At 43.6% G+C, this 17,106-nt stretch overlaps 4 protein-coding genes across 4 annotated transcripts; 2 read left to right on the top strand and 2 right to left on the bottom strand.

The window, feature by feature from the left end:
- Nucleotides 1-20: 20 nt before the first annotated feature.
- gatd1 (glutamine amidotransferase class 1 domain containing 1) lies at nucleotides 21-2,033 on the top strand. Its single transcript, XM_030097004.1, has 7 exons — nucleotides 21-157; nucleotides 267-343; nucleotides 1,136-1,241; nucleotides 1,331-1,438; nucleotides 1,511-1,602; nucleotides 1,722-1,815; nucleotides 1,901-2,033. The coding sequence occupies exons 1-7, from the start codon at nucleotides 109-111 to the stop codon at nucleotides 2,014-2,016; spliced, it is 642 nt and encodes a 213-aa protein (XP_029952864.1). The 5' UTR covers nucleotides 21-108; the 3' UTR covers nucleotides 2,017-2,033.
- A 3-nt stretch (nucleotides 2,034-2,036) lies between these two features.
- chid1 (chitinase domain containing 1) lies at nucleotides 2,037-6,384 on the bottom strand. The gene is made up of 13 exons (XM_030097003.1): nucleotides 6,302-6,384; nucleotides 5,972-6,169; nucleotides 5,705-5,848; nucleotides 4,861-4,993; nucleotides 4,707-4,751; nucleotides 4,405-4,511; nucleotides 4,258-4,319; nucleotides 3,966-4,055; nucleotides 3,773-3,874; nucleotides 3,508-3,657; nucleotides 2,669-2,749; nucleotides 2,551-2,590; nucleotides 2,037-2,468 (listed from the first exon to the last, which is right to left on the bottom strand). Exons 2-13 carry the CDS (start codon nucleotides 6,074-6,076, stop codon nucleotides 2,370-2,372), a joined length of 1,158 nt encoding a protein of 385 aa, XP_029952863.1. The 5' UTR covers nucleotides 6,077-6,169; nucleotides 6,302-6,384; the 3' UTR covers nucleotides 2,037-2,369.
- Nucleotides 6,385-6,418: 34 nt separating this feature from the next.
- ighmbp2 (immunoglobulin mu DNA binding protein 2) lies at nucleotides 6,419-13,779 on the top strand. The gene is made up of 16 exons (XM_030096717.1): nucleotides 6,419-6,547; nucleotides 7,630-7,721; nucleotides 7,865-8,034; nucleotides 8,124-8,319; nucleotides 8,959-9,056; nucleotides 9,210-9,373; nucleotides 9,497-9,697; nucleotides 9,776-9,923; nucleotides 10,005-10,179; nucleotides 10,431-10,613; nucleotides 10,700-10,818; nucleotides 10,912-11,006; nucleotides 11,091-11,214; nucleotides 11,316-12,149; nucleotides 12,229-12,428; nucleotides 12,558-13,779. The coding sequence occupies exons 2-16, from the start codon at nucleotides 7,645-7,647 to the stop codon at nucleotides 12,753-12,755; spliced, it is 2,982 nt and encodes a 993-aa protein (XP_029952577.1). The 5' UTR covers nucleotides 6,419-6,547; nucleotides 7,630-7,644; the 3' UTR covers nucleotides 12,756-13,779.
- On the bottom strand, nucleotides 13,773-16,338 carry LOC115392181 (zinc-binding protein A33-like). Its single transcript, XM_030096718.1, has 6 exons — nucleotides 15,892-16,338; nucleotides 15,484-15,579; nucleotides 15,132-15,362; nucleotides 14,898-14,920; nucleotides 14,693-14,811; nucleotides 13,773-14,616 (listed from the first exon to the last, which is right to left on the bottom strand). Exons 1-6 carry the CDS (start codon nucleotides 16,282-16,284, stop codon nucleotides 14,066-14,068), a joined length of 1,413 nt encoding a protein of 470 aa, XP_029952578.1. The 5' UTR covers nucleotides 16,285-16,338; the 3' UTR covers nucleotides 13,773-14,065.
- Nucleotides 16,339-17,106: the final 768 nt, after the last annotated feature.

The following is a 17,106-nucleotide window of genomic DNA, read 5'->3' as shown; positions in this document are numbered from 1 at the left end:
AACCTCCGGGCCGGATGTTGTGATCATCTGACTTCACTTCCGTTTCTTGTGTTCCTGTTTCTCATCTCAAATGATTTTCTTCCAACGTTTGAATAAAGAGTGAATGAAATGTCTGCGAAACCGACGTGTTTGATCGTGGCGAGCGCTTCCGCTCAGGGTGAGGAGCTCGAGCTTCTTTTCCTCACGCTTGTCTCAGTTTGATGGTTCTCTGCAGTCTGTTGTGTCTCCGCTGCTCTTCTTCACATGGACGCGGTGTGTCGCATCAGGAGTGTCAGCCAAGTCTTTCCACCAGTCCTTCAGTCTGTGCAGCTCCACCTTCAACCTGCAGACTGCCACACCGGGGGTAAGACTCGCTCTCCTGCCCCTGCACGAGCTGGATCTGCCCCCCCCCCCCCCCCCCCCCCTCTCTCTCTCCATCCTCCAAGTGTTGATAATTTATTATGTCTGTCTGAATCAGCCAGGTATCCGTTAAATAAACAGGTGTAGTTTTTTATTTATACTCTTCGTGTATTTTAAATATGGTCAAAAATTCCCCTCAACAATGTTATTTAATATTTTGAGACTTGGTTATCCCCTAAACTCGCATGCTTTTTTCAGAGAAAGAGAGCAAAACACAAATGTTTATCATATTTTATCAGTCGCCTTGGGAAAATTCCTTTGTCTGCCTTGACCTATTGTTCTTCTGGGATGTGGTGGCCACTGCTACATTAGGATGCTCTGGGGAGCTGATGGGGTCGAAGGTCATGCTCAGGGAGCCAGGTGACATGTCCACTATTTTATTTCACCTTTCACCTTTATTTCACCTTCACAGGTGGGCCCCACTGCTTTGACAGAAGCACTGGGCAGCAAATGGGGCAGAGAGTCCCAACACACTGCCGTTGTTACCAGTGTTTAAGCACAGACCTGTGTTCCAACTCAATGCTGTTGGCAGTTAAGCTGTATATTTATCCACTGAGGGGTTAAACCATGTTGGAAAAGTTTTTGTGTGTGGAGATTTCGTTTTCTCAAAGTGTGTGAGTTCCTGTTTTCTGAATGTGGTTCATCTTTGAATTGAAAAAGATATTAATGTTAGATTACACATGAAATATGTAGAAATGGTGTTAACTTTTTAATGACTGAAGTGTTTGCTTTGCAGGGGAAACCTATAGACTTTGTTGGGGTGGATGAAGGCACAGCCAGATGGGTGCAGGACTTCAACGTGAAACCGTACGCGGCGCCGGCCAAACTTGAATCCATCGACGGTGAGAGCTCTGGCTTCCTGGTCTGTCCTGTGTCTGCTGCTGTTGGCTGCTCTCTGCTCCGTTATAACGTCACCTTTGACCCTTTGAAGGTGCCCGATACCAGGCGCTGCTCATCCCGGACTGCCCCGGAGCTCCGAACGACCTGGCTCACAGCGGCTCGCTGCACCGCATCCTCACGCACTTCATCTCCCAGCAGAGTGAGTCCGGGGCTCGTTTAAACATCGCTTTTTCGCCGGCGTGGATATAAGCCACGTTTGTCCTCTGTGCAGAGCCGGTGTGTGCGGTGGGACAGGGAGTGTCGGCGCTGTGTTGCGCCACGGAGGGACAGCAGTGGATTTTCAGCGGCTACAGCTTAACTGGGGTCAGTTTTGTTTAACACTCAGCGTAACAGTGCTTTTTTTTTTTAAAATGCATTTTTAGAATCGACTTCATCTTACACTGCTGCATGTGAACTGCACTTGTTTTTTTCCCTCTCTAAAGCCGTCGGTGTTTGAACTGGTGCGGAGGCCCGACTTTGCCAACCTGCCCCTGATCGTGGAAGACTTTGTGAAAGACAGTGGCGGATCATACACAGGTAAGCTCACCTGCAATCGAGTAGCATTTTCTCATTTCTTGCATTTGTTTCTAAGACCAAACCCTCCCGTGTTTGTCTTTTCCAGCCAGTCAAGAAGACGCCCTGCATGTAGTCATAGACAGACACCTGATAACGGGACAGAACATGCAGTCCACATCACTCGCCGTCAATAATCTGATCCTCCTCTGTAATGCCAAATAAAAGAAAATGAACTTGGACTTCTTCAGTAAAAGACGCTTTATTTAAACTTCATACACAGTGGAGATCATGCACCCTCTGTTCCTGAAAGCAGACGTGTTCTGCCCCCTGACTGAAATGTACAAGTCTTTTCCACAATGTTGTCAATAAAAGATAAATAACAATGTTTGCGTTTACTTTTCAATGAAGTTGACTTTCACGCATGAAGATGAGATTTCTCAACACGTCTGTGACGCTTGAGTTCATTTATCATCAGAGAGAAAAAACAAAACGGTTCACAGTACCTTGATTTTGAGTTAATAAGTCCTGTGAAATAAAAAAAAAAATCTAGGTTTCACAGCACTGAAATCCAGATCTCATAGGAGATCATAGAAATAATCCAATCCTTGTCCCAGTTCCCACAAGGAAATTCCTGTTCCCAGTTCAGTGGCGAGGGCGATTCTCAGGTGCATGGACTGAAAAATCAAGGAAATATGAGCAATTTACTAACTTTTCTGTGAATTTTATTCACGCAAACTTGAACAGGAAGAGTTTTACCTTTAGTGATGGGTAGTACACTGTGTGTTTTACGTTGTTTCTGACATGGGAGAAAGAACAATGTTAAGAGACAATCGTGAAAGAATTGTGTTGATTAAATGCGGAGCTGAATCTGTACCTTTTGTAACTGAAATAATGCTCGGCAGAATATTCGTCCCACAGAAGTTTTGGTCTGTACTCTCGCAAGAGTTCGATGTATCTGCGGGAGAATTTAACATGTTAAAGACGAACTCTGCTCTCCGCTTATTTCAATGACTCAATACACCCTCCTATGGTGAAAATGTGTACTGCACCACTAAACGGGCTGCTCCAAGTTTGTAAACTAGATTTCAGCAGGTTTACCAACAGTATATTACAAAACTGTATTTGAAATTGCATAAATACCGTTCCATTATTTGCCATTAAATATTATACATGCACTTTCAATATTTATTTTTATTCCATCTCAACAAAAAAAATCTTTGCAATGTCTCAGAAAATCCAAGGATCAACTGCACTGTTTATAAAAGAAGAAGGAAAAAAGTGAGTATAGAGTTCAAAAACAAAAATAAAACTGCAATTCTACTGTAACTCGTGGTCGTTTGAGACAAGACTATAGTTGCACTGAGGATTAGCCACTGCCAGCATAAATATTCTTGCATCTCAGATAGTGACTGCTGGGAGTGAAGTTGCATTATGGGTGATTGCAGAGATAAGGAAGTGCATGAAGCACAAAACAATGTTTGTCCCAAAACACTCGCTACTGCATACCATTTTTTTCCATCTAATTTAGAGCACTGAAACATCAACTGAGGCTAAACAAGCAAAGTAACTGGAATAAAAAGCAATCTTTTACACAAAAACCTAAAATGCAACACAAATGGGTGAAAAATATCTGGAGCGGTGTTGCTTAACCAGAGAGGACGTTAATAGACTGAAAAAGGTATAAAACGCAACACATTACTTGCTATATCTTACCTTCCCCCTAAGATGGGCTCGGTCCCCTGGCTTGCAAAATCCAGACCGTACAAATTAAGTCCCAGCAGGATCTTTTGCCTCCACTGAGTGTTGGGTGCAAGCTGGAGAACGCAGTCTTTCACCCAGGACAGCGGCGAGCTCGGGCCTGGACTATTAGGGGAAAAAAACAACAACGCATAACTCAGATGGCTGTCTGCATTCATGCTGTGAATTTTCTTGGGGTTGTCAGTCGGCATTTAGACCTCAGATATGTGTTCAAGCTCACCTGGCACCGCTGGAGTAGTCGTACGTCATGAGGCTGAATCCGTCGACGACAGACGCCAACTGCTCAAACTCCTCCCTGCCGAACATACCGGGCTGCCCCGAACTGAGAAACGTGCAGAGAGAAAACGATGTAAAGCCAGACCTTTTTTTTCCCCAGCAGTTGGAATTGCTCATTCTAAAATATTTCCATTCACCTCGTCACAGCAGGAGGAATAACAAGAATGCAGTCCAGTCTTTTAGCTTTCAAAGTCTCACATATGTGCTTCATCAAATGCACCAGCTCCCTGAAAGAGACAGAATAAACATGTTTATTTGTTAGTCTTTACATAAAATCTAAATATGGAATAACATGTATTTTAAATGGCGGAAACTCCATGTAGACACATACAAACAAGGGAAACAGGAAACCTAATTATTGCTCATTCATTCATACGAGATAGATAAACTGTCTATTTTTAGCATAGAACTCACGGCTGATTAACTCACTTCCTTTTGTTGCCTCCGAGTTGGCTCCACAGCTCAAACGTGAAGCCGTCAAAACCTTCCGTCTGCAACGTCACATCAGCCGTTAGACTGACAAAGACCAACACAAACATGGGATCGAAAAAGAAAGAAACAACATTGCTGTCTGACCTTTGCAACGTCCACCAGCTCACTTCCCAGCTCCTCGATTTCATCTTCACTTGCCAGCACGCTCATGTAGTCCTGGTAGGACCAGCCATCGAACAGGAGTCGAGGCACTGGTGGGGAGAAAGTGAAGGATCAGAGTAGCTGAATCAACTTCCTGTGACCCACATCAACGTACACTTTATTGTTCCCATGGGAAAGTTTCTTCTGGGCAGATGCAAGTGATGAAAGGATCGGAAATATTGTAATTTGCACAAAACAAAATGGAAAACATATCTGAGCTGTAAGTAAAAGCAGCATTTACTTACCAATCCTGACTTTTTTGTTGGACTTGCGTACAGCTTTGACCCAACCTGGATCCACAAAGAGATGTGATTCTCCTCAATTTGTTAAATTAAACCATGAAACAGATTTTTTTTAAAAAAAGACTTCCTCGGACTGTGATGGATGGAGATCCTGTACCTGGGTCATGATCGTGGAGTCCTGTAACGTCGAAGGTTTCAGGTCCTCGCCGGCGGAGCTGCAGCCAGACTGGAGACACTGACGTCAGCTTAGAGCCAAACGTCTTGGCAATGTCGTAGCCGTGGGAATTCCACTGCGGGACAGTGGAATGGGATATTTTATTGATTCAGCTTGTTCAAACATACTTAAAGACACATCCGGTTCTCATTTCATTTACAGGCTTCATCTTCAGATTTTCCACAGTATAATAAAATCCAGTTTAATCTTTGATATTTGATGAACGGAATCACAAAATGACATTGCTTTCAATTTGGTTTATCCAGCCTGACAATCCAACTAAAGGTGACAAAGTCAAAAAAGAGCTTCTCTGGTAAAGTTTCAAAGTGAGAGTCCAAAAGTCATCAACAATTTGCTGACGCTACTTGCAAATTTCAGTTTCAGCTGCACTCACAACCTTATCATGAACGTACCGTAGACGAAGTGGAAGGAAAACATTCATGCTGGTTCAAGGTCAAAATTTGTTCTTTGGCCTTATTGTCCATTTACAGACGTGCATGAGCAGTCAAAGGAGAATTTTGGGAGAACTGGCCTACTTGTCATGAGAGATCAATGTGCTTCTGGCTTCCTGCAGGTATCTGCTGTAACTGCCACTGCAAAATGCAGTCTTGTCTATCTTCAGCTTTGCCATTTTCAACTTTGCTTACTTTAAAGTCTGATTGGGTGTTGTTTTCTCCTTTTCAGCTCCACTGAGAGACTGATTTTATTTCCTACCCAAAGGGATCAACGACGTTCTTATTCATCATCTGATCATAAATATCCACTGATGGCTTGCTCTCAGACTTACAGGTGTGACATATCCGAGCACTGGTCCTTGAAATGCCTTCTTGATGTGGGTGCAGAATCTCTTTTCCTCCTTCACTATGTCTTTCCAGTGCAGGTCTGACACCACCAGGCCTCTGCTCAGCACAGACAGCTCAGCTGGAGATGTCTAAGCAGTCAGATGACAGAGAGAGAAGTGACAGGTAACTATCTCCACCATGACAGGACGACTGTGGAGCAAATCCAGGTCAATCAGGTGGAGATCTGTACAACCTGACAGCAAGTTCCTCACCTCAGCCTCAGCTTTCAGCGACTTCTTGGCATCAGTTTTCGAGAGAGTGGCACTGACCAGACAGCAGCAGGAGACGGCATGAAGCAGAACCAGCGTCGTTCTCATTTCTGGGAATAAAGTCTGAAAGGTGCTCCGGTGGATGAAATGCGGGCCAGCTCAGGTCTCCAGATTTGCAGTGCGTCCTCGCTTCCTTCCTGACTGAGATGAGGCAGATTAAAAACCATCATATCCTCCTGTCGGCTGAAAACACACCGGGAGACGGCCTGATGCGGCTCGCTTCATCCCGCTACGGTCTATAGATAAAACCCGGAGTTAGAGTAGATCTGGTACCTGCAGGCTGTTGTTGGTTTGACAGGCAACTCAGGTAAACGTGTTTCTACAGCTCACTTCCGGCTCTGCGGGCACAGTTCCTCCAGGCCGACAGGTGGCGCCAGAGACACCGTGTATCTATGGGTGACGAAGAAGACAAAATGCTCTCACAAACTCCTAGAAAGCACCGCTGGAACCTTTAATTAATCTATAAGGATGTTTTTTCGGACATCTGTCGATATCCGTTCACTCATCTCACGCTCACGGGTGAGTGTCTTCTTCGGTTTTTATCATCAAAAGCTATAAAGTGACTGTGCAGGTGGGAGCTAACGTGTTAGCATTCAGTTTAGCCAAACATAAACCACCACAGAGCTTCAGCATAATCACATTTATCTTAAGATTTATTACAACACACACGACACGAGATATGTGGGGAAATAGACCAAGAACACATGCTTCACCGGCGTGTGGAAAAACAAAACAAAACAAAACAAAACAAAAAGACACATGATCATAGACAAAGCTCATGATCACATGAAACTGAGGTTGCTGCTAAAGTAGTGCTGCTTTGCGCCAGTATTAAAAATATCACTCTTTATCTGTGTAGCTTCAAATGAAATTAATTGCGGGGCCACAAATTCACGAAACTGAAACAGGTGGAGAGGTCTAAAGCGAAGAAATGAAAGCTACCTGTCTTATGACTGTTTTACTGAGTCAGTGTGACTTATCATTTCATTTCATTGGTCGACAGACATCTGGATAAATTGACTGTATTTTCTGCCTTTAAAGCCTCAAATATAAAGTAATCACCAGCTCTTTCTAGTTTTCTGTTAGTGAACGTTCTTCCAACACGTCGTTATGTTTTATATGTGTATTTAATTGAAACTGTAGCTTTTCTGTAATAAAGAAAAAAAATCAATGATTTTAAGTGTGACTGTGATCAGAGGCACACCAAAGTTATGATAACTTTTAGCTTTTGAAACAGTGTCCAATTCACGTGAAGACTGTAGGAGGGTTGATATTAATAGAACAGCTTTTACTGTCGGTACACATTATTCAACAGAATCTTAAGACTTAATTCTTGTGATTTACTGTAGTGCCTATATAGGTTTTTTAAGGACTTAATGTAAATAAGACAAGTTCTTACATCATAAAAGCACAATAAAATTGAAATTAATGACATTTTAATTGACTTTCGTTACTCTACTAAAGAAAATTACATTCTGTAATGATTGATTTAACTTCTCACCAAAATCTAACAGTACTCAACTGTGTTTGTTTGTCTCTTTAGTTTCACAGATGATAACATGCATGTACTGCAATTTGCTAACTTTATTCTACATGTTTAGTCTTCATAGAAAACAATGGCGTTGGAAAAATTTGTGGCTACGACTCTTGAGCTTCTGCAGGAGGAGCGAGAGGCTGAAATCGAGGAGAACAGGTATGTAATTCAATATCAGGACAAGGATTTGGCATAAGACAAAAAAAAAAGGAAAACCTCAAAAGAAAACATGAATTTCTAGGAATGGATGATTCAAACTAAAGTTTTTACTGACTATAACAGTGTCACTGTTGTTTTTTCAGGCTTTGGCAGGAGAACGTCTCTCCTAAAGATCTTCAAAATAAAGGAGTATGCCTGCTGAAGCTGCAGATAGGAAGCCAGTCCACTGGCCTGTACGGCCGCACCGTCCTCGTCCTTGAACCAAGAAAGCACCTGGGCTTCTCCTCTCTGCCGAGCAACAGCTTCGGACCAGGTGAAGTGAAGTTGTGTGTAACTGTGTGTGTTTAATGAGAGTTTGGGTTCATGTTTTACTGACTGTCAGATGTGCGCCGGCTGTTCCAGGTGATATTGCTGGCTTGTATGACACTGCTGGATGCACGGCGGCCTCACAGATCACCACAGGGATCGTGACCCGGGTCAGCCAAACATCTGTGAGCGTGGCCTTTGACGAGCTGAAGGATGGGTTTAGTTTTGATACGGATGCTCAATACAACCTCTTAAAGTTGGCGAATGATGTGACATACAAGCGGATGAAACAGTGAGTACAAACTTAATTTCACACATCACAGTATTTGTGGATCACGTTTAGAGCAAAAACATCTTAAAAAGCTTCTTTTTCTTTTTTTTTTTTTTACACTTTTGTTTGCAGAGCCTGAGAAACTTTAATATATAATATTAATATCACATTAATTTAGGTTGATGAGTGGTACAACAGGATAACTCTGTGTTTGATCACCAGCAGCAGGAAGAGATTCCAAATTTTAAATCTGGCCAAGTCTAAAATGCAAGTTGCAGTGATGAGTTGTGGTCACCCCTTTAAAAAGGGTATAACCGAATATTGATTTGAAAGCCAATATTGGCTCTTGATGTTGTTTTTCTCTCCAATGGATCACGTTTATTCAGATGAACGTACACTGAGACTTATTAAAAGTTATACTGAGATTTTTTTAAAAGTATAAAAAAAAACATGCAAATTATTTTTAGTGATTCTCCAGTAGATCCCTGTGTTTTGTGGGAAACGTAGGACATATTGTGCCATGTCTCCACTAATGCAGTCAGGTTTTAAATGCAACTCTCACAGTGTGCAGCTGCTGAATTGGGACGGCTAATTGCATATGTTGATAAAATAATCAAACCCCAAGTGTTGAAATTTACATAATGTATTATGTGCTTGTAGGGCCTTGAATGCATTAAATGGATACAACAATGGACCTGCTGCCAATCTGATAAATGTTCTGTTTGGAGACTCAAAACCTTCCTGTCAATCACAGCCGAGTAAGTAAAGCTTCGCCATGCATGTTCCTGTCAAAGATTCCTTTTCCTAATGAAGTTGTTGTTTTCTAAATGTTTTCACATCAGTCTTAAAGAGTAGTGTAATTTTCCCTGTGCAGCTTTCATCCTCTGCATGTTTCTGCTTTGTCTCCTCAGATAAGGTTGAATTTTTGAATTTAAACCTGGACGATTCCCAAAAAGAAGCCGTGTCCTTTGCGCTGTCGCAGAGAGAGCTGGCTGTGATTCACGGCCCTCCGGGGACGGGGAAAACCACCACCGTGGTGGAGATCATTCTGCAAGCTGTCAAACAAGGCCAAAAGGTCCCGGAGAACGAATTTAGTTTGCGTCTGCTCATCATCAGAAATATGTCTCGCGAGTGAATTGGTGAAATGGTGCTGGCAGCTTCTAGTCGTGTTGATAAGCGAGCTGTTGTGGCTGTGCAGGTCCTCTGCTGTGCGCCGTCAAACGTGGCGGTGGATAATTTAGTGGAGCGGCTGGCTCGGTGCAAGGCGAAGGTCCTGCGGCTCGGCCACCCCGCCAGGCTGCTGGAGTCCATACAGAAACATTCACTGGATGCCATCCTCGCCCAGAGCGACAACGCGGGCATCATCGCCGACATCCGTAAAGACATCGACAAAGCCTTTGTAAGAAGAAGCATCCATGCTCTCTATGATTCAGCAGTATTTTAAGGCCATTTGTAACATCTTCCATTTTCCTTCAAGACTGGGATGAAGAAGGGACACGCAAAAGGAGAGCGTGGGAACCTCAAACGAGAACTCGGGGAGCTGAGAAAGGAGCTAAAGACCAGGGAAGCGACGGCCATCAGCCAGATCCTGAAAAGTGCAGATGTGGTGTTGTCAACAAACACAGGTCAGCAACGTCCGCAAGCGAACAAACTCCCAGCCAGCCGATGATGAAAAGCAATCAGAGAGCGCTTGTCTGTGTCTGCAGGTGCTTGTGTTGACGGTCCTCTGAAGTTCCTGCCGGCCGAGCATTTCGACTGGGTGGTGATAGACGAGTGCGCCCAGGCGCTGGAGAGCAGCTGCTGGATCGCTCTGCTCAGAGCACGCAAGTGCATTCTGGCCGGAGACTACAAGCAGCTACCGCCCACCATCAAATCTCAAAAGTAAGCATCCCAGGGTTCCTCTGTCCTCCTCAAATACAGTATCTACAAACATTAGAATATTTAATAAAATCACATTTTCCCTTGAACATCATGATAAAAAAAATAAATGTTGCTTTCTAGTTTGTGTTTTTATTAAAGAGTGACATAAAATGATAACCAAATTTTTGAAGCGCACCAGTTAAAATATGGATAAACAGAATTTAAGCGTCTTCATGTCATGAATTGCAGTTTTCTTCTCCTGTGCCTCGCAGGGCTGCGTCTAAAGGCCTGTCCCTCAGCCTCATGGAGAGACTCATCCAGATGTACGGAGACTCGGTGGTCCGGATGCTGACAGTCCAGTACCGCATGAACGGCGCCATCATGGAGTGGGCGTCCAAAGAGATGTACCAGGGGAAGCTGACCGCTCACAGCTCTGTGGAGGGACATCTGCTAAAGTCAGTGTCCATGACATGATGTATAATATGTCAAACCGGTGTTTAGTCATGGATAAGTCTTGAAATGTCGTTGTGGATCCACTCAGAGATCTACCCGGAGTTGCCTCCACTGAAGAAACCAGCGTGCCGCTTCTTCTTATCGACACGGCCGGGTGCGGTCTGAGTGAGATGGAGGTTGCAGACGAGCAGTCCAAGGGAAACCAAGGTCAAAGGGCTTACTGTAAACTGAACGTGAATGTTTTTAGAGTTTGTGCAGTATGAGATCTGACAGTTTTTTTTGTTTTCCCCGTCTTCTCAGGGGAGGTCGATATTGTCGAATTACACATAAAGGCTTTAACTGAAGCCGGACTCAAAGCGAAAGACATCGCTGTTATTGCTCCGTACAATCTACAAGTAAGTCACTGATGATAAAGATTAAATTAGAGTGCCATTTCTAAGAATAATGTAATTATGTTGATTTTCTTTGTTCGTTTTCAGGTGGATCTTCTGCGTCAGAAGCTTTCTGCACGGCACCCGGAGCTGGAGATAAAGTCGGTGGATGGATTCCAGGGCAGAGAAAAGGAAGCCGTTGTGTTGTCATTAGTTCGGTCCAATAGAAGAGGTGAGCTCTTTCTGCACAGTCCTCTTGATTCTGCTCCACCGGGAAGGTCAGCCGCCACTTTTATCATTCGTAGCGTGTAATTAATGTTTTCTTTCTTCTAGGCGAAGTTGGATTTCTGGCCGAGGACCGGAGGATCAACGTCGCCGTCACTCGCGCGAGGCGTCACGTCGCTGTGGTGTGCGACACCCAGACGGTTCAGAACCATCCTTTCCTCAAATCGCTGGTCAGTCACATGACGGAGTTTGGCGAGGTCAGGACAGCGTTCGAGTACATTCAAGACATCGCGCCGCAGAACTACACCCGCGACCACAAAGACGGAAAGGCCGCACCTGCCGCGACCTCCACCTCCAAGCAGAAGGCTCGAGATCAGCCTGCTGCTAAGGTGAAGCACGGGCAGAAGAAAAGAGGGAGCAGCGGTCAGGAAAGCGGCGCTGGTTCAGAGAAGCAGACAAAGTCCTGCACGTCAAAGCAGGAGGAGAACAGGAGCAGGTACGCAGAGATCAGGGAGCAGGTGGAGAACTTCATTAAAGACTCGAGTCGGCACCAACTGCAGTTTCCGCCGTCGTTCAACTCTCACGATCGCCTGCTGGTGCATCAGGTCGCTGAGGAGCTGGGTCTCGTTCACGAGAGCAAAGGAGAGGGAAACAGCAGGTGTATCACCGTCTCCAGGCCTGTGGCGTCAAAACCCACCGAGAAGCCGGAACAAGAAGAAGAAAAAGAAGAAGAAAAACAAGCTCAAGCTCAGGAGAAAGAAACAGTCCAGCTTCCACAAGACGACCCAGTGTCAGTGTCCAGTCAGCTTCCACTAGATCTGAAAAGTTTACATTTGGAGAGAATGAAGAGAGAGCAGCAGAAAAGAGAAGAACATGCAAAACAAAAGAAAGCTGTAAACAACGTTCCTCCAGTTCAGGGCCAGACGACAAAGAAGGCTAAAGGTGTGTTCCAAAAACACCAGGGAGAAGCTTTTAGATCTGGGTTGTCACTGTGTAACCCTGCATTGTTTTTTATTCTCAGGGAAGAACCGAGTGAAGGCGGGGCCCTGCGACATCGCCGCCGCCGCTGCTCCAGACGACGACTTCGACTCGCTGATCAACGCCGTCATCAAAGCTGAGGGAGTTTGTAGTTTTGTCAAGTGCAAAGCGTCGGTGCTGACGCTCGGACAGCTGTGCATCTTCTGCAACAGGCAGTATTGTCTCAGCCATCATATACCAGAGGTGAGATGCAGGATCTGTCTATATTTTGTAAAAGTATTCTGTATTTGCTGTCTAAAATGTATAAAAAAAGACAGAAAACGAGTCCTTACTTATAATTCCACTTAACGTCATGTTGTGAATGCTTCACAGGTTCACGGTTGTGGCGATAAGGCGAAATCTCACGCCCGAATGAGGATAAGCAAAGAGGGCGTCCTCTATGCTGGAAGTGGGAAGAAGGACAAATCCATGGACCCCAATAAGAAAGCTTATTTACAAAGAAAGCTGGACTCTAAGCTCAAAGACATGGCTTCACAGAGGAAACCGAAGAACAAAGAACAGGACACTTAATGTCTTCAAATCCACTCTGGACCTAAACACATCTGAAAGCGTTGATCTTTAATCAGTGATGCTCCTCTGATTTTCTCTCACGTCACAGGGAAAGCATCTCCAGTTTGAAGGTTTTGTTGTGGAATTTGCATGTATTTTCTCCTGGTACTCTTTTCTCATGCCACAGGCCAGTGGAGTCGCTGCTCTCAATCGACCAGATGTTTGAAATAAAGTGTGAGTGTCGCAATTTCACCCATTGTAAGCTGATATCAATGTGAACATCACATGTACCTGAGTTCAACAAAGCTGTCAAAAAGATTAAAAAAAAAACTTGATTCCCATTTTTATTTAAATACAAAAAAAACAACAATAAGAAACCATTTATTTTCTGAAGAAGAAACTTCTGAGTGATTTCAGACTAAATTAAAAAAAAAAAAACATTTTAAAAGTTCCAGGCTTGTCGAGTAACTTTCATACAGTTGTGGTTAAAAGTTTACTTACTCTTGTAAAGGGCATCTTTGACCTCTTCTTGACAGAATTGGTGCAGTTCAGCTAAAATTGTTGGCTTTCTGATATGGACTTGTTTGTTCGACATTGTCCACATGTTCCCAATGTGGTTTAAGTCAGGATATTGAGAAGGCCAAACTAAAACCTTAATTCTAGCCTGATTTAGCCATTCCATAACCACTTTCGATGAGTGTTTGGGGAACCCAAGACCCAAACTTTGGAATGATGATTTGAGGTTATCTTTAAGAATTTGAAGGCAATCTTCTTTCTTCATCATCTCATTTACTCTGTAAAGCATCAGTTCGACTGGCAGTGAAAAGGCCCCACAGCATGATGCTACCACCTCCATGCTTGACGGAAGGTGTGGTGTTCTTGGGGTAAAAGGCCTCGCTGTTTCTCATGCTGTGAAGCTCATTTCACTGACACAACTTTCTGAGTCACCAAAATTGTAAAATCATGTTGCTGTATGTATATTTTTTACCCAGCAGATTTGGTCACTTTTTCTGTTAGCCCATTATAAAGTCATAAAAGAACCAAACTTCATGAATGCTTTTTTGTGACAAAATATCTGTTCCAGCCACTCCATCAGAGACTTGAAATAACTGCGGAGTCAAGAAAGCCATGACATTATGTTCTTTACAAGTGCATGTAAACTTTTGACCACAACTGTAAAAGTTACCGTTATGACGCTTACGTTAGCAAAACCTTTAGTTATTTTATTTTGCTATGGTAAACATACTTTTTGAACTCCTACTGTACATATTTTTTCATGGTGCTATCTAAAAATTACAGGGAACACCACCTTACATCCCTTGTCTCCGAGCTTATTCTACCTCCACCTTGATTCTCATTGGACAGACTGTTAGTTTGCTCTCGTTCTGGCCGTCGTCGGCCAATCCGAGGGAGAAGTAAGGGAAAATCCGCTCTGTGAATTTAGCTTTGAATGTATGGATCGGTGTGGAATCTGCAGCATTGCTGAAGACAACCCTTCCTTTGTCGTAGTCCAGCTCCACGGTGATCTTCTCAGGTTTGTGCTTCATGGGCAGCTTGCTGCGAGGACATGCTTCTGCAAACAGTGAGTCCCCATTGCAAAGGCTGACTGCCCAGATGCCCTCAGAAGGCTTGAGGGAGACGACTTCCTTTCTTTTGAAGGACTCCAGGGCCACACCGATGGACCAGTCTTTAGTGTGACCCACCTCGGTGGTCCAGCTGTGCTTTCCAGACTTGAACCCAGCGGCTCCCAGCACACACATCTGGCCGGTGCAGCGCTCCGGGTTGTCAGGCATGACTTTCTTCCTGCCGCGCTGCACACTGCTCAGGTCTGGAGAGATGGACAAGTTGTGGTGGGCTGTGTTTGGATCCAGAATGACGGGAACTGGAGGAACAGCAGGTCAAATAGTTCTTATCTTATACTCCACTGCAGACTTGTTATCATGTGTGACTTCACTCACCATGTTTGACAATCCGTCCCATATTTTTCCAAATTTCAAACCCCAGTGATCCCAGATGCTCTGCAGAATTTATCAGGATATCTTGAATACACTCTGGCCGTTGAAGGTTGCATTTGACCCTGAAACATGTTGGAATAATTATATTAAATGATGGGAACACGAATCATTCAGCTTACCTGAGGGGTGAGCTTCGGGCTGTGCTTACCTTGCCTTTGTGTTCTTGTATTCCTGATGTTAAAATGAGAAAAGTGGGTCTTATTTGTTTTAAAATTCTTGGTTATTATTGCGATTCCAAACTGAATTCACACTGATCAGCCGTAATAGTATGACCAATGACAGGTTAAATTAATAATTATCTTTCATTTAGATCACAAGTTAGGAAATGGGTTTTGAAATTATGGGCGCACACAAGTAATCTGTGACAGCGGTGTGAACATACCTCTAAAAACATCAAATCCGGTGCTTTGAGTCTTTTCTCAACATCACTGATGGAGGAGGAAAGGTCTTTGATGTGTCCTCTGATAGTTTCCAGCTTCCTACTCATCACATCAATCTTTGTTTCTGTCTCTTGTTGAAGTGCATTCAGTCTGGTTTGTTCTTCCTGCTGGAGGAACTGGTGGAGCTTTTCAAATTCCTCTTTAATTACCGCCTCATCCGCCTTCGCTTGAATCTGCAATGTGGAGGTTATTTTTAGTAGTGAATAAAATTAATTGAAGTTTATATGACATGCCTGGGCTGATTTCTAGCTGAGGAGCCAGGAACATTTTATCGTGTATAAAAAGATCCAGTACCTGGATGTAGACTTTTGTTTCCGCCCAGCTTTTCTCTGTCTTGTTCAGTATCTTCAGTTTTCTCTTCAGGGAGTCCAGTTGGTTTGAAATCTCTGTCTGAAATATTCACAGAAGATTTCACTGTTAAAACCTGCAGCTGAGCTCATACACACACACACACAAAAAAAAAAAGAAATCAGGTTTCCTTTGACCTCCATAGTTTTTCTGCTTATGCCCCATGAGAGGCTCTCCTCACACTGAAAACCATTTGAAGATGGTTCTTTAACTATTATATTGAAGGTGTCACCTTCTGATTGGAGAAAAGACATCTGTTATTCGGCAATACTATGGAGTGAATTTCACTCCATACAATCGGCATTAAAACAGTCGTAGTTCATATAACTCATAATTACAGATGGCTTTCTTTACCTGTTTCTGTTGGACAGCTTCCTCCACCGGGCTGCACTCGTGCTCTTTGTGCTGTTTTGACAACTGGCAGACAAGGCAGATGAGTTGCTCGTCATTATGGCAAAAAATCTTCAGCTTCTCGTTGTGAATAAGACAGGAGTTTCTGGTACTGTCGCTCATTGGAGTTCGATATTTTTTCGCTGCCTTTGTCAGCTCCAGATTGATAGGAGGCTTGATACAAACCGACAAGTATCCGCACACTGGGCAAGCTTTGCGTCCTTTCCAGTCCCAGAACTTTTTTAAACAAGCCTGGCAAATATTGTGCCCACACTTCAATATTACAGGAACAGAGAAAATCCCACTGCACTGAGGACAAAACAGGTCCGTCTCAGAGAACGAGTCCATCGTTGCCATCGGGTTGAAGATTTTCTCTCAAACTAAAATCTTCTGTGATGTCGCGGCAGAACATCTCGGAAAGTGTGTCTGGATTTCCAGCAAATGCTGAATGACTGGTACAACTGGTTGATATGTGCAGGTACGTGCAAACATCCAGCAAGTGTCAACACAGATGCACAGGGATCCCCTTCTTTAGACAAACTGATGAATGCAGAAAAGAAAAAAAAGAGAGAGAGAATGTAATCGAAATGTTTTTAAATGCTTTTAAATTCAAAACTTCTACACTCCAGTTTCAGTTGTCTATTCACAGTCTCTTTCCTTTGGAAACAGCAACATTTTGAAGCAGAATTTGGACAGAAAAGACAGATGGCTGGGATAAAAGGGCAGCATATGTGGACGTGGAAAAAAACGTCTCTTAAGAGAGGAGGTTTATATCACAATCTCTTTCCTACTTACAACTTTATTCTTTCTTCTCCACAAAGGAAATTCAATAATTTATCTTCAGAGGATCACTGTCGATCATAAGCAGCAATGTTTGAATGCCATTTACTGTCACGAGATGCCAAAGGCCACGCTGAAAGTCATAAAAAAATGCCCTGAAGTCAAGGCGCACCCTGGGCCCTCACAGCCCATCAACATGGTGACTATCAAAATCAAAATCCAAGCTCGTGGCACACCCACAATGTTTACATGCCTGAGCTTCCTCACTGGTGAGTTGGATTAGAGAGTCAAGTCAAATGAGTAGCATAAACAGATAAAGGGCAAAATCATAGTGGTCCTCATTTATCAAACAATCGTACGGTGGCATTTAGGTGTACGGCCATATTAAAGATGGGATCA

This window comes from Salarias fasciatus, chromosome 7 (assembly GCF_902148845.1).
Source record: "Salarias fasciatus chromosome 7, fSalaFa1.1, whole genome shotgun sequence".
Classification (NCBI taxonomy): domain Eukaryota; kingdom Metazoa; phylum Chordata; class Actinopteri; order Blenniiformes; family Blenniidae; genus Salarias; species Salarias fasciatus.
This window is presented reverse-complemented; position numbering and strand designations above follow the sequence as displayed.